Source organism: Pyxicephalus adspersus, chromosome 5 (genome assembly GCF_032062135.1).
Source record: "Pyxicephalus adspersus chromosome 5, UCB_Pads_2.0, whole genome shotgun sequence".
Taxonomy (NCBI): Eukaryota; Metazoa; Chordata; class Amphibia; order Anura; family Pyxicephalidae; genus Pyxicephalus; species Pyxicephalus adspersus.
Genome location: NC_092862.1, coordinates 30,190,952 through 30,208,329, shown reverse-complemented (window position 1 = coordinate 30,208,329; position 17,378 = coordinate 30,190,952). Strand labels below are relative to the sequence as shown.

Genomic DNA, 17,378 nt, shown 5'->3' with positions numbered 1-17,378 from the left:
CTGATAGCATTTTTTTGTCCATCCAGATCTGGCTACTGCAAAATGATCATATTGCTAGACTTTATTAACTATTATATCTGTAGTTTATTTAGAACAGAACTAGTATTTGTGCAAAACTGGAGTTTATTTAGTAGCATAGAACAATAATATAAAGGATAGCCAGCCAATCAGCATGTGTCTTTTGTGAAAACCTGGATAGATAGACTCCTATAAGTAAATGCATTCTTATAGATATAAGTCCTAATGTGGTGCTGCAGTTTAGTGTCTTGTGCACACTTCATGATATGCCATGATTTATCAGAGTTGTCTAGAAAGCTTCTTTAAATGTTTTGTAAGTATAATGCTATGAGTCACAGGGGTAAATGAAATGATAAAGCTTTAGACCTTTCTTGTTGAGGTGGAAATAAGCAAGCCTGCCATTTGCACCTATTTTAAACAATGTGTACCTGCCCTCCCCCATTATTTTCTATAAGCGACAACAGAAAATATGACATGCTAATGAGTTTTGCGTTTACAGATTTTTTTTTTAATGTTTTTTCCCAAATTTTTCTGACGATGCCACCTTAAATTATAGAACAGCCAACTTGCTGACCTTCTGACCCTCAACAATGATCATAACTGAAAGGTGAACATATTATAACGTTTGGCAGCAGTCCCCAAACACATGAGATAGTTCAAGTGCTCCCTGTCAACAAGGACTTCGTGGGCAGCCTGTAGAGTGGCTCACCTCTGATTTATTCATAAACCTCACACAAACACTTGGCTTTGTTGTTTTCCTGGTAAGAGCAGGGGGTGGGTTCATGCCAATAAGAACAGAAATCGGAAGCCTCTTGCTGGGCCCAAAACTGAATAGCACTTTAACTCAAAGCCAATAACCTGCATTTCCAAGGTCTCAAGTGCTACAGTTGACTGTAGTTGTATGCTCTGAGCTAAGTAGAGAGGGTGAATCAATAAAGCATCCACTGACAGTGATATAGAACTTTTATGTCCTCATGGTCTGGACTTGTCTTTAATCAAATTAGTTGCTTTTAAGCTATATGAAGCAAAGTAACATCACACTGGCTTTGTTGTAAAGATTTTATAATTCATAAATGCGTCATACTTCAGTAACACACCATATGCAGTGACTGTTTTTTAGCTGGTATTTTTAACAATCCTGATAATAGGTTAAAGAAAATCTATACTTGGGGAAATATGGTGGCTGTTGCTGCTGTCTCCTTTTGAAAATGCCAATTTGCTGGCTATCATGCTGCCATGCTTTTTTAGTACTTCTACATTGCAGATGTTGCATGCTTGCTTTTAGCACTATGGTTCAAAATACGCATGTATAGCACAGATTTCCTTTCCCTGGAGTCAGCATGAACTGACCATAGCAGGTGATTATAACAGATTAGAATGCAATGTCTTCCATGCGTAGGAAGTGCAAAGTGAAACAGAAAAACAACTATAAATAATTTCAAATCACACAAACACAATCTGCTAGTTACATCTTTTTTTTTTTAAAGTTAATGCAATACATTTTTCAACCATTGTTTAGTTAATACTCTTCTATCACTCCATAGCTATAGTGAGGTGTTACAGCCCTAAGAGATGGAGCGCAGTCTGCAGCCTCCTCAGAGAATAAATATGATTTCTCTCCAATTATTGGTGGGCTGTTCAAAACTGTCCTTCCTGTAACAAATTATTCCTGTGATCCCTTATGTTGGAGAACCGTACATCAAACAGAACGCTGAACTTTTGCAAGAGATTCAGCGAAGGGAAGGAGCTACATTAGGAGATAGTGATGAGAGCTAATGATATATCTTAGATAAAGCGCAATGTGATCACAGCCACGGGCTCGTTTGTCAGGGCCGGAGTGAAAATGTCAGGACCAATGAGCCCATGAGTGCTGAAGGGGGCAGAAGGGCTTTTGGAGACAGTTTTGTGCTGGGAGTGGGCCATGGCTTAAACACAGCTCTAGGGACAAAGTGGGATTAGCCAACTCTCTGCTCAAATCCCCAGCATAACAGCATTAGTTGGAAAAATCAGGTTTGTTAGGAAAGGGTAGAAAATAAAATCTGTAAAATAGCTTTAGGCTGCAGCCCAATAACTATGCAAAGCAGTGAGCCATTTTATGAAAATAATTTTCACTGATGTTATCTTGCATATATTAAACGCAGAGGTTTTAGTACACAGGCGCCAGGAGGTAGAATTTCCAGCAATATAAAACATCCTTTCTTATGTAAATTATTTTTATTTTAATGAATAAGCAACACAATAAAAACGCCAGCCTTTAAAAAGAGTGGATTTGGAGCAAAATAAATAAATAAGAACCCAACCATTTCATCGTGGCAGGCAAATGATTTAACCTATCTGCAAAAGAATGCTTTAATTACGAGGCAGATAAATACACACTCTAAATAGGCATTCTCATAATCAGCAGGCTTGCAGAACATTTTATTGAAACATATCCACTTTGCCTTTTTTGTGCTCATTGAGTGAATGGGTTCAGGATCTCGTCCATCAGGTACAGTAAATTGTTCTTTGCTAGATAATGTACTCAGACAACTCCTGCTTGTTTAATTCTATTGATTTACAGTGTTAAACTGAAATAATCTGATACCTGCTTCCTGCCCCTGGAATTGTTGTTGTAGGGAGAGAGGGAGAGTAAGAGAGAGAGAAAAAAGAAAAGGCTGATTAGTTTTTTTCAGCTCTTTTAGCTGTTTTGAATGTATAATTATCATTGCAGGTCATTTGATAGCTGGTTCTAATTGCTGCCAAGCATTGTCTGCTTGCACTTAATGCTGAAACACGATCAACATCCTACTTTGGTGGATGTTTGGTGGTAAACTTTAATTAACTCTTATTGCATTGAGGAGAAGTTCACTCAAAGTGCTACACGACTAATCATTCACCTCCATTATGTCCTGGCAGATCTACTTGTTCTTGCTTATAACAGATGAACCAGCCTGTAATAAAGACTGGCGACTCAGTTCCATAAGGTTGCTTTTGCAGTGATATTTTGTTGCTTCTCTTAGGAGATAATTGGGTAAAATAATTATTAGAGGCCTGTATCTGATTTTTCATACACCTTTCTCAGGTTACCTTTTTCCTGCCAGGCAATATCATTTTAATAGAAAGGGTAGATTTAAGATAACATTATTCCGTCAGCTCTGTCCCACTCTGCCTGGCTCTCCTGAATCAATACAATTAAGCCTGTCTCCTGTTGGAATTCTGGTAATTATTTATCTTAAAATACTTTTCCTGTAATGATATTGAAGTTAAGGTAATCAGGTTACTGGCAAATCATGTAGAATTCAACTCCGAATTGCAGACCGCTTGATTATAATTTGTGTGACATCAAGTTTGTTTGAAAAGGGATAATGTGTGGGTAAAGCAAGGAGCTCATAATTGTGGCTGACATTTGTTTGTTTATAATGAAATCTAATTAAGGTTCATACATCTAAAAACACAAAAGTTAATTACCGAATTGCTTATTTCACTTCTCCACAACACACAAATTAAGTCTCGGTGTAAAAAAAAAAATAATAATAATGATGACAGAAGATGACGTTTTGCAGAGGTAAACTGTCTCCTCTCATTTATGCATTATAAGGACAGAGCATACTAAGTAAATTAATAACGCATTAACAAAAGAGGACAAGTACGAGAATATGACATGATGTAACCAAATATGAACTGATGGCTTCCGTTTTATACTGTCCCTTCTCCAAATTTGGCCTTCATGTATGGGATCTACATACAAATCTTGTCTTCATTTAACCTAATGTTGGTTTACAAACGTAACACAGAACTAGCGGTCATTACAAAACTATAAAGATATACCAACTATGAAATGGTACATTTACTACCGACCAACATAACTGGTAATGCTGAAGTCTTAAGCTTGCCATATTGGAAAAAAAATACATAAAGTACAATACAAGTGACAGGACAACCAAGTTGGTTGGGTAATAAATGTTTTGCAACCTAAAGTTATGTGGAGTATGTCTGTTAGTCTTCATTAAAACACTTGATTACAGGGAAGTTGGACCTTTTCTGCTATACCAGGTTAGGTCCTTTCGCTGTGTGAAGACTGCCCATATATAATATTAGGTCAAGTTGAATTATTACAGCTACAGTAGGTGTGTGGAATTGTTGTCCACAGAAGACAGTTAAGTTTCATCTCTTGTTTTGTAACATAGTTTAAAAAGAATAAAAGAACAGCCACTGTTATGGGTATACTTTTTCTTTTTGGAAATATTTCTCTAGGTTCATAACAATAAGCAGCTTTGCTCAAATGTTCAAATCTAATAAACCATATGGAATCTTGGTAGTTGTAAGGTCTGGACGCCATCTGTTAATTGCTTGACTAGCATCACTAGTTAGGGGTGTTGAATGCACTGTTTAAATATGTACGGAAAGGCTTTAAATTTACTTTCTCTCGGTTGTATTCAGCCTTTTTTTTTTTCCATCATGACTCGGAGGGTTGCTAATAGAAATGGAATGTTTTCCAAATACCTGGCCTGTGATTAGTTTTATGAAGATAATTACAGTGGTGTTAGGCTGCAGACAAAGTTTTTCTTTAAGTAACCAGAGAATAGAAACTTTATTGTTGGGGATGTTGTTAGAACAAAGTCGTAAATTATGGTTTCATAGGACCAACTTCATCGTCTAATTGTTTAATGATGCCTTAAAACCCTTACTTGCTTTGTTAAAACAACAGGGGTCCCTCCTCCCATGTGGATATGAACACACTACTTTGTATAGCTGTAGCAAGTATGTACATATACATAAGCATCACAAAACCTTCTTCTATCAAAGAATGGAGCCTTAAAATTACTTTTGATTACTTCAAAACCCCTGCTGACTGAATGTCCTTCTGTTCTCTAACCACACTAATAATTATTAATGGGCTATTATTGCGGGAGCACTACAATGCATAAGTGTTTGCCCTTCTACAATGTTCAACTTTTTTGTTCATACAAACATAGTAGATATTTGTTTTTAAAACCTAGTTGTTTATATAGAAAACTCAGTACACAAACACTGTGTACGGAAGGGTAGGAAAAGAGTAAGCTGAATAACAAAAAAGTACAGATAAGGATTTAATTACAATAAGGAGCTGGAAATGTACTGATTTTGTTTTCCTTGCTGACATCACTGGAACAGATGGGTTTCTAAACATGTGAGTAAACTGATAAGAACTATAGGACTCAATGCTCCCTAATTATTTTATACATTTTACATTTTCATATTATGTATAAAGAAACAAGCAGAGCCACCAAGGGTATAATGATGAAATGTCATCATTATCTTTTGGGGTTTGTTTTTCCCACTGGTGGACCAATAAAAATTGCTCTGTAATCCAACTGAATTCCACAAGCATGTCCACTTATCCTGACAGCTGCAGGATTCCTACTTGGCTGGTCTTTTTTACAAACCTAAGATTCATTGATTTCTTTAAATGCCCACAAGCCATGCTACACTTGTTTTAGTGCACTTGTAAAGTGGAAACGTTAAACTATGGAAAAAAATAACCATGTGAGCCATTGTGGTAATTATTTTAAAGAAGACACATTTCAAGGCAGTCACAGTGGTGTTGAATTGAAAGACTGAATAATAATGGGCGACTGCAAAAGTATTACTTTACTCATGGTAGGTGCTAGGAGGCTCTAGTATAATAGCTGCTTTCTATATAAAAATACACTGTAGGTAAAGTAAAATTTGATGACTTATACTACTGCCCAAAAATGCTATACTTTCCACAGACCTTTTATAAAATAGCTAGTTTTTGGAAGGTCAGCAAAACGAACAGGGTTGTGTTATTTGTATGCATTTTTGGCAAATAATATATTAGACCTCTGTTTCATAACATTTTTTAACAAGAGCATTTTATTATATTTGAAAAAAAGACTTCAATCTTAATAGTTATATAAAAAAAATGTATAAACAAGCTAGGTAGAGAAAACGGGTGAAATGATTTAAAGCTAAAAGTGGTCGCATTGTGTAGAGTTTTGACTTGACACTTCTTCAGCTGAAGTTCCACCAGGAGAAGGATTATATTGTGTGGATTTACAGGTTGAAAGTATTGACATATAAATAAACATGGTAATATGATTTGTTAATTCTCTGACATGATTAATGCAGTGAATTTCTTTCAAGAATGACTTAATGGATTCCAAGGTTAATCTTTCTGTTTAGTAGGATTATGAACTTAAACTTTCAAATCTGAGAGGGATTTTTGAGGGTTGAAGAGGAAATGGATTGGGACCAGTCTCATCAATGAGCAGCTTGTAAAACCGAGTGCAATTTACATAACCATTAAGTATTTTCTTAATGTACATTTTGTGCATTGTAATATCTCCCAGAACCTTTCTGATTTGTAGTTTAATATTTATTTAGTAAAGGAAAATCAAAGGGATTAGGAAATCATCATTTTATCTCTAATCCTGCTTTGCATAGATGAGACCAAGAGATGCGATTAATGCTGAAGGCTCAATGGGTCACTATCTTACAGAAATACACATTATTTGCATTGTGTGTCAGCGCACTTAGTGGATTTTTCCATCATTGCTCTGCTTTGATTAGATCATTGAGAGGACAGGAACTGATGTGTTTATTGTCAGAAAAAGTCCATAGAATCCTGTGACGGTGGTTGACGGTTTCAAAGTTTTAACAGTTGTGTGCTCTGTAATATATTATTTGTATACTTGTACACTACAGATTATCACTGGAAGACCTAGAATTTTAGCTATTTCCACAAATGTCTAATTTGGGAGATCAGAACTACAATAATAAGTATTGTGATTAATTAAAATCCTTACTCATATAATTCAGCTGTCTGAAATACCTATAGTTTTATTATCTTCTTTGTTTGTAGAACGCCCAATAACATCTAACACTTGCCCTTGTTTTAAAGGCAATACAAAGTAGCAGAGGTCTGCCATAACGCCAGTCATCATGACATGTTCTGTACTTAACAATTGATATTTTTTACAGAAAACCTCTTGGCAGTCATTTGGAAACTAGTGCAGATCTCCCTTGTTAATTGTATGGAAATAATTAGGACTTGCACTCTTGTCTTCTGCTCATATAAGACAGTGTTCCAAATACTTCTTGCATGTTTGTTTACTGAGGCAACTTACAAGTAATTGCTCTCACTTCTTGCATATTGATTCTGAAATGTTCTTGGAAGAAAAAAGAACATGAGTCACAGCTTAAACCGAGACTAAAAGCTAAAGTAGTACAATGATCTTGATAACCCCCCCCCCCCATCTCATTAAACAGATCAAGCCTAAACATATGGCAATGTGTGTACCTTTCCTGCCGCCTTGAATGAGTTAATGCCTCATGAAGGCTGGCAAAAAGCATCAGGAATTCAAGACTTTGCTATTCTTTTCATCATATTTAAATAAGAAGCCATTACACATTTATGCAAAAGGTACATGTTCCCCTTTGATTCAAATGCAAAAAGAAAACTTAGAAGTCATCAGTCACATAAGATTTGATTAGAAAATTAAAACAATCTGGTGTGTTAGCTACTATGGCCTAGAGGGAGAGGAGAAAAAAGATGAGAAGGCGATAGGGGGAGTCATCAGGTAGAATGGCACTCTCCAGTCTGCCTTTGTAAGCTATCTCTTTTTTATGTGCCTACCATTAAAGGCATACTATATTTGGTTACATCCCTCTATTCAAACTTAATTACCTTCTCTCCTCTAGTCGTGACATGGGTGGAAAGTTTTTTTTTCTTTTTGCAGTGTCAGAAGAGGTCGTCACACATTCTTTTGCAGTTCTCTTCATTAATTCCTCCTTGCAGAAGCATTTTCTATCGTGCTGGGAAGGTAGAAGGGTGTAATGGAAGAACCCTGAACCATCAGCAGGAAGCACTAAGCTGGTTAATGCAGTATAATTGTCTGGACATAGACTGGCCTTTGTTTGTGCGGTTCACTACGAATCAGCTGTAATTAACTCCAGAGTGTTTCCAGATTGCCAGCAAAGAAAAATTACAGCTTTTCTGTTTTAAATTGGAAAGAGCACAAAGACATTAACTATGCAGATTGCTTTTACTTTGATATATTTCTGTCCAGTAAGGAAAAGCTTATTTCTCTCCCACTCTCCCCCCAAATGTGTCTAAGTTATTTGATTTAGGGTCTTTTAAAGTGTAATGGCTACTTAATAGTTCATCTGTTCCATATTTTTTCCTCAATTTTTTTATGGGATTGTTCTGGAGGGCCCTTGAAACTTTTTACTTTTTCTGTTATTTTATGTGACAGACTTTACATTTTAGGGTTATGTCTTGCAGTTACTAGGGGAACATTGAACATAGTTTTTGGCAAAGAAAGTCATGAAAGGTAGTTTGAATAATCGCATTGCGGTTTTAGGGGTGCCACAGATTTACAAAGCTACAACTGTTTAAGGGTCAGTTTGCCTAAAGATACTCAAGCAGGAATGTGAACCTTCATTTGAAATAGATTATTCAGACCACTTTGGATGATTACTGTATGTGAACCCAAAGATCAGGAGAGAGAATAACAACTAGATCAATGCTTTTCATAACTTTAAAGATAAAGAGCACTAGCATATTGAAGAAACAGACTGGAAGAAATGCAAATCCATGCATTTTCCTACCATAGGATTCTGTAGTACCCATTGCCTAGTCGTCCTATTTTCTGCCTGTCCATGGTCTTCTGACCCTCCTATGAAACCCAACAACTGAGTGGAGCACAAAAGCCAGTCCCTGCCAGGCAAAAGAACAGCTGGTAGAATGGAACCTCTCTGTAATGCCCTATGAGGAGGCAATGAGATTAGATGTAAACTACCAAACTATCCTACTGCTTTGTGATGACTTTAGGATCATGGTGGTACCCAGAGTCCCTTGTCTCTTTTGCTTAAGCCTAGGCTTGGCCCTTTCCTAAGATATCATAGGCTCACAAGATTGTTTAGTTGTTTTATACTTGTCTGTGTTTCTATAGCTCTTTCAAAGCATCTGGTATTTGGTGTTGACCACTTAACACTGATGGACATACCAAAAACTGGTGAAGCAAAATGCACACTCCTTTTTTCCAGCAAGTACACTACTTCATAAAAAAGGATTTTTGCAGGCTAAAAGAAGGTACCAGTAAAAGTTTCTAGCTAATGCATCTAATAACACACCCCCCTGTACAAAAGATCTGTCAGCAAGTGATGCAAAGAGAGCCTATCCCAAATCTTTTTTTTTTTTTACCCTTCTGAATTTAACAATAAGGAATTTAAGCCTCAATGTGGCTTTAGTCGCCAAAGAAAAGAAGCTCTTGGTGTCTGCATAATACCACTTTGATGGATTTTTTCATCAGTCCTCTGTACGTGGTAACAAATAAACAAGTATAATTATACTTGTGAAGGCCCATTCATTCCTTTGTCAGGATTAGATAAATGTGCAGTTTTCACACTGAGCTTCTCTTTTGTCTTTGCCTAACTCTCTATGACATATTGATAGAGGATTTGGGATGGGGAAAAGGCCACAGCAGAGACAGTGATGACCTTTCAGAAACTTGATATAATTCAAGGATTTTTATTTATTTACTCTCCTTTTTCACTTCTGCTAAGATTTGTAGTTTGGTAGCACATTATGTCATAAGTAGGCAACTTTTAACCCTTTCTTAAAAGCAGGCACTCAGTGGCTTAACATAGGCAAGTTGGTCAATCACAGATGGAATCAAAAAAACAATAGGCTAAAAATCCCATTTGTTTGCTCTTTCTCTCTCCTGAGTTCTAAGCAGTGTTGCTAACCTAGAATTCCTTTCCTTTTATCCCATCCTCTTGATCAGATCACGTTCTTTTTAATCATTTCACAAACACTGTCTCAGTGGACCGTAGAAGAAGGCTGGGACAATCTCAATTAAAAACAGGACTACACCGTCATTCTGCCCCTTTTGTTCTTGACAGAATTCTGCATTTTAAATGCAGAGGAATTCGGCTCCTATTGTTCAGCAAGTGCCTTCTTTTTATCGAGAGAGAGAGAGTTCTGGGTAGGATTTTTTCAGTTTTCAAAGAGCTTAGTAATCATGCAAAACATTTACTGCAGAGTGGAATCTGAAGTCAATAACAGCACAACTGCTGCATGCAATCCACACAAGTTTTAGGAAAGAACTTGAGTATAGTAATTTTAGAAACAGAAGAGAATTCCTTCTTTTGTTCAGAGGTATGTTTTCGTTTGTTGTTTTTTTTTTTTTTTTTTTTTCTTTCTTTTATTCCACCTGTTGTTTTCTTGAATTTATTTCACCTGCCATTGGAAAAACGCACTGAATAGAAACTGTACATAAACTTTTCTCATTTACTGAATGTTTAGATGTCTTGTCTGATTACTCCTGGTTGCTGCATTTAACCCTCCAGATGCATTTATGCTTTTGAGTATATGAACAGCAATTGGCTTCAACATTTAATCAGAAAGAACCTGTTTGCAGAAACTTTTTTATTATGTCTTTGCAAACATTGCTTTTAGACTTTTTTTTCTGCATTTCAATACTTGTTTATCACCGTCTATTTTTCGTGGACCACAAGGTGAAAATCGGTTAGTTTGTGGAAGACATAAGTGTTTCACAGTCTACCCATTATAGGGTGCTACACTTTGTACCTTTCATAGAGTTACCTATGGTTGGACACAAAAGAGAAGAGTCTGATCACATGATGACTATTTGACCACGCAGTATATGCAAAGATTAGATTGTAATAAGACAAGTTGTAAGTTCCAAAAAAATGAAAATGTGCATTGGTTATCATACTAGACCTATTTATAGAGCTATCCAAATAGATATAGAAATGCTGATTTGTAGGCAAAGATTGGAAGTACACATTCTATTCTTGCAGTGTGCATGATAGGCAACTGAATCTGTCTACTGTCATCTCCAATCTGTGGGTCTGTTGCTTGAAGCTGTGCAAATGTTTAGAATTTGGTGAACAGTCATTTCTTTCTGTGTGTGGGTATCTGAAGTTTAATGCTAAACCAAAGCCCACTGCGTTAATCGCTGCTTTTTTTTTTTTTTTAAGGCTCCTGTTTTGTATTCACCAGAGAACTTTTAAGTGTTTGCAGTGGCAGCCTTTACTGTTTACTTTTCAATCCTAGCACAACTTTGCTAGAACTTGGTGAAGAGGGCTAAGGCTGCAAAGCATGAAGTTTTCCTTCTGGGCTGTCTGCACTGACACCTCAAGAAAGTAGTCAAATCGACAGCAGCATTAATTAAACGGAACATTTGTTTGTGGAATAAGCTCTGTAATTATTTAGATCTCATGTTTTCATCAGACCACCAAATAAGAAACGTCATATTTTCTCCTGCTGACTGACTTGCCCAAATATACATCACCCATCCCCAACCCGCTTCCCATTAGTTCAAAGAAATTGTATTTATTTTTTTATAGATATATTTTTTAGCAAAGTGCACATGTGTTTATACATCTGTGACTGCAATCTGATGTCATTGTTTAGGGGGTGTTTGATTAATTCTGGGAGGATAATTTATAGTGATGTTTGTTATGGCAACAGTGCTAGTCAGATTAGTTGAATGGTAAACTCGACGTGTATCGTGATGGTAGCGTTGAGGTATGTAGCTGACTCCTCCTCCATATAGGCTTCTCTGTATTGCTGGACAAAAAGGAAGAGGTCAGGAAGAGGAGTCTGTAATCTCCATCCATTTTGAATTTTTCCGGAGGTTCTCAGATGCATATGAGGCACCAGCCTGACTGAGATAGCCAGCATGTTACAAGTTATCAGACTTTATATTTTGCTATTGCTGAGTGTGTTAGTATTATGATATGGGCATTAGCTAGAAACCCATTAATGAACTGCAAATCAGCTGAAAATGAGCCATAGGGGTGGGGCTTGTTCGACTATTTTATTAGCGTTCACCTTTTATCACTTTTGCTGAACAGCAATAAAGAATGCTAATGGGGATTTTTCACAAGACTGCCTAAAAATATGAATTTACAAGTTTTTTTTTTTTTTGCATGGTATCCATATCAAGCATTAGAAATACAGCAGCGATAAATGTTGGGAAAAGGGAAATGTGGATACGTTGTCTATAGCAATCAGCTAGAATTAATTAGGCTTATTCAATAAAGTGAATTGCTAGTTAGAAACCATATTTATTGTTTACCAATCGGATTCAGTAAATGTATGTTGGATTGGTATAGGTCACTGCTAAATGTATAGCATCACCTATTTTTTAGACCATGTCAATGAATTCTGTTAAATTGTTTCAAGTGATCATTTAATTCTGTTTCACTTTTGGAGTACCTTGTATTGTAATGCAAGTGTTTGCGCAAAGTTTCCCTAACCCAAGGTAAACATGTCTGTGTTTACTAATTAGAAAATGATTCCTCTGTCATGCTCTTTGTGATCAAATAATTTCACAGAGGGTTTAAATCTCCCTGCATTCCCTGAGCATAATTAACCTGTAACTCATCAATGATTAAAATTACACACCAAGCTTTGTGATGCTTGATGCAGAAGCAATTAGACTGTCATTTTAGCCATCACACATACCAAAACTAATTTTGATTCATTTTCAATCTATGCAAATCTTTTGATGTATCTGATAATTTCCCCTTTTTGATATAGATGACACGATTACATTTGATTACTGCTCTGTAAGAAAATGTTCTGGATTTTGTTCTGCAAACTGACCTTTATTGTTAGACACATTTATACACAAATAGAATAGAGAAATTAAATCTGACCTCTTCTATTGTCTTAATACCAACAAACAAACACACCTTAGCTTTTTCAGTTCAAAACTCATGGCAACTAATCAGGAATAATATTTCAGTAGTCTCACTTTGAACTGCATTTGTTGTCTCCACATCCCACCAATCTTTGTGTTCACAATTTAATAAACACAAATAATGCTATTTATTACATAACAGTAGTGTTAAAAGTAAGGCACTAGTACTTTTATGTAAAAATATGGTATTAGTTAATGTCGTATTATCATTTTTGTTAGAAAACACAGTTTGTCTTTTACAGGAAAAAAATCTTTTGCCAGCAATCTGTTTCTTAGATTAAGATTTTTTTTTCAAGTGGTATCTCTGCGATTAACCACATTTAGTTGCCCCTAAAATAGGTTAACTATTACATGAGTTCAATTTTTTTTCTCCTATATTTTTTTAGATTTTTTTTTTTTTGTAGTGGTGCCTAGCTGTTTTTCAGGTGCTGAATGCAGTGTCCAAAAGTGGTTATCTGCTCCATGGCCTTATATATATTACCTAACTCATATAAAAGTTTTAAAGAAAATGCACTGCTTTCAGCCACAGGCAAGCAAACACCTACACCAGAGTTTGCCAATGCCTAAAAAAAAAAACCTGCCATTACTACTGCCAATGTTCTAAAAAATATATTAATAAATTGATTTTCAATTTGACACCCTTAGCCAAAAAAAACACATAAGTACCGCTAGGAATCTTGTTTGGTTGTTGTCTGGATAGGAAAAAAGATGCAATCCTTTTATCATTTTATATTGGAATATGAATAAGACAGAATACTGAAGTTTGTTCCCAAATTTTAGACAGTTGAAACAACCTTTTTATTGACTCAGGCTTTCATCATAAAAGTCTAAATCTGTAGCACACCAGTCTGTCCCCTGCCAAATCTCAAGCACCCATTCAGCCAGTGTATGGGCAACTATTTGAAAACAAACCCCTTTCTAACTAAAGTGAGATAAAAACATGTTTGGATTATTAAGTGACTTTGTAATTTTGACTTTACACTTGACATGTTATTTTTTTAGATGCCAGTTAAATAAAGGTTATATAAAATGAAGAGACTGAAAAACTTTCAGTAAAGTGTGATCACCAAGATTATTTCAACATTACCATTTAGCTTTATATTTTCTTATTTTTGTTGTTAATTTGTTTATAAATAATTATGTACAGCCTAGAATCAGTAACATAAATGTTTTTTCTGAATTTCTTTATCCAGGTCCCTGACAGGCTGGATGAAATGAGATCCACATGTAGCAATTGCCATGGAAACCTGTGACTCTCCTACTATCTCAAGGCAAGAAAATGGGAAGAGCACATCAAAGCTATGTGGAGCGACGCAACTTGACAATGAGGTGCCAGAAAAAGTTGCAGGGATGGAACCTGACAGGGAAAACAGCACTTCAGATGACAACATGAGAACGGATGAGCGCAAGAGTGAAGTATTACTGGGTTTCAGTGTGGAGAATGCAGTTGCCACTCAGGTTGCTTCAGCAAAAGAGATACCCTGCAACGAATGCGCCACTGCGTTCCCCAGTTTACAAAAATACATGGAACACCACTGCCCTAATGCTCGCCTTCCTGTCTTGAAGGACGACAATGATAGCGAAGTAAGCGAGCTGGAGGACAGTGATGTGGAGAACTTATTAGGGGAGATAGTTTACCAGCCTGATGGATCAGCTTATATAATTGAGGACTCCAAAGATAGTGGGCAGAATGCACAACAAGGAGCAAATAGTAAACTCTTTTCTACAGCAATGTTTCTGGACTCGCTTACTGCGGCTGGAGAGAAGAGTGACCAATCTGTTTCAGCGTCCATGTCTTTCTACCCACAGATCATCAACACTTTTCATATCGCTTCATCCCTCGGGAAACCATTTACAGCCGATCAGGCTTTCCCAAATACCTCAGCATTAGCAGGAGTTGGTCCTGTGTTGCACAGTTTCCGTGTCTATGATCTCCGACATAAGCGAGACAAAGACTATCTTACCAGTGATGGCTCAGCCAAAAACTCCTGTGTGTCCAAAGATGTTCCAAACAATGTGGACTTGTCTAAATTTGATGGTTGTGTTAGTGATGGGAAAAGGAAACCTGTTTTAATGTGTTTCTTGTGCAAGTTGTCATTTGGTTATATTAGGTCATTTGTAACCCATGCTGTGCATGATCATCGGATGACCCTTAATGAGGAGGAGCAAAAGCTTCTCAACAATAAATATGTGTCTGCCATAATACAGGGGATTGGCAAGGACAAAGAACCTCTTATAAGCTTTCTGGAACCAAAAAAACCCAATTCTGTTTTCCCCCATTTTTCTACTACCAACCTCATAGGCCCCGATTCAACTTTACGTGGTTTATGGAGTGCTTTCCATGTTGAAAATGGTGACTCTTTGCAGGCGGGATTTGCTTTTTTGAAAGGTAGTGCAAGTACCGCTGGCACAACAGAGCAGTTACATGGGGTCAACCAAATGCCAAAGGCTGAAACAAACCTAGGGAGTCTGTCTAGTCCAAAACCAAACACCCCAGTTACCTCTGTGTCCCACAGCCACTTATCGTCTGACACCAACAAACAGGTGGAGAGTAAAGACCAAGACAACAACTGTGAAAGGCAAAGAGAGACCAGTAGCTCACATCCTAATGGGCAGTTACCCATTAAAAGTGAGCCTTCTGAAGGGGTAGATGAAGAAGATGATTCATATTCTAATGAACTTGATGAAGAGGAAGTTTTAGGTGACCTAGCAGATAGTATTGGTAGCAAAGATTTCCCTCTCTTAAACCAAAGCATTTCTCCTTTATCATCTAGTGTGCTAAAATTTATTGAAAAGGGTACCTCTTCCTCATCGGTGATGGTTTCTGATGATTTAGAAAAGAAAAAGCATACTGCTGTACTTTTAACTAATAGCAATGTTACCAGTAGCTTTAACATTGGTGGCAAGGACTATGAGGATTCAAGTGCCAGTAAGGACTGTGCAACATCACTTTCACCAAATGAAATCGTTCGAGGAGAGGAAGAAATTTCTAATACTCCTCACCAGCACAGCTTAATACCTGGCACTCTTATCACAGGTGAGGGCTCACCAGGAAATGGTATAGAGTGTCCCAAGTGTGACACAGTTCTGGGGTCCTCAAGGTCGCTGGGTGGCCACATGACAATGATGCATTCTAGAAACTCTTGTAAAACTTTAAAATGCCCCAAATGCAACTGGCATTATAAATATCAGCAAACGCTAGAGGCCCATATGAAGGAGAAACATCCAGAGTCAACTGGCTCTTGTGTTTATTGTAAGACTGGACAGCCTCACCCTCGGCTTGCCAGGGGTGAAAGTTACACTTGTGGCTATAAACCCTTCCGTTGCGAGGTTTGTAACTACTCTACAACTACCAAAGGCAACCTCAGTATTCATATGCAGTCAGACAAGCACCTAAACAATGTCCAAAACCTACAGAATGGAAATGGTGAACAGGTCTATGGCCATACATCCCCAGCACCAAACACAAGCCTCAGTGGCTGTGGGACACCATCTCCATCTAAACCAAAACAAAAACCCACCTGGCGTTGTGAGGTGTGTGATTATGAAACCAATGTGGCAAGAAATCTCCGTATTCACATGACCAGTGAAAAGCACATGCACAACATGATGCTTTTGCAGCAAAACATGAAACAGATCCAGCACAATCTGCACTTGGGCCTTGCACCAGCTGAGGCAGAGCTTTATCAGTACTACCTAGCCCAAAATATAGGCCTGACTGGGATGAAACTGGAAAGCCCAGCTGACCCTCAGATGATGATAAACCCATTTCAGCTCGACCCTGCCACAGCTGCAGCACTAGCTCCAGGACTTGGTCAGTATTTCTTGTCTGCTGCTGCACCTTTGGAATTCCCTTTCAATGTACAATTTGTAACGCTGTCTGATAGATTTTAGATCTGATGTGTACCTGCAGTGTAGTATTGGAGTTTGTTAGCAAAGAGATTATCACTTTATGAAATCATGATAAACACTACTGAGGCATGGGCCACCATAAATCTTTTGCCTCTGCAGTGACATTTAAATGATATTTTTTAATTCAGATCACAAAATACCCTTAACAGGTACGCAAGGTAAAATATATATAGTCAAGTATTGATCTGAATGCTGTTAGTACGTATAAACCTATGTTCCATTTAATTGAATATCTGTGATAATGATGGTATAGCCCCCATAACTAAGACCAGTTGTGAAAGTCAGCAATTCCACTATAACTTAATTATTTAGGTCTAAAAAGTTATATTTCTGTTTATAATACTTTGTACATTGTACCAAACAAAGTGTCTCAGCTTCATTATCTTCATTTCTTTTTTAAAGTAAATGTTTACCACACAGCCTAGTTTATTCCACACTAACCCTAAATTGTATTTTGTTCTCAATCAATCCATAATGATTTTAAATATATTTTTTTTTATATATTACGTTAAATGTAAAACTATTGTATGGGTGACAGAATCAACTACCCATAGAACTAATAACAATTATACCTGGAAGTACATATGGCAAAGAATCTCCCATATTGAGTATATGGTATGTCTGCACAATTCCTTTAATAGGAAAAATGATACATTTTTTATAACTGACATACTCCCTTATGGTATTTGCATAATATACTAATGTTAGACTAATATATAGCACTAAAAT

The 17,378-nt window shown here is 36.9% G+C and overlaps 1 protein-coding gene across 3 annotated transcripts in view; it reads left to right on the top strand.

The window, feature by feature from the left end:
• Positions 1–17,378, top strand: part of ZFHX4 (zinc finger homeobox 4) — a 136,004-nt gene that overhangs the window by 10,093 nt on the left and 108,533 nt on the right. For all 3 annotated transcript variants that reach the window (XM_072411033.1, XM_072411031.1, XM_072411032.1), the window contains exon 2: positions 13,931–16,551. In XM_072411033.1, coding sequence (XP_072267134.1) covers positions 13,977–16,551 — 2,575 coding nt within the window. In that variant the 5' untranslated portion in view covers positions 13,931–13,976. The remainder of the gene's footprint in view (positions 1–13,930; positions 16,552–17,378) is intronic.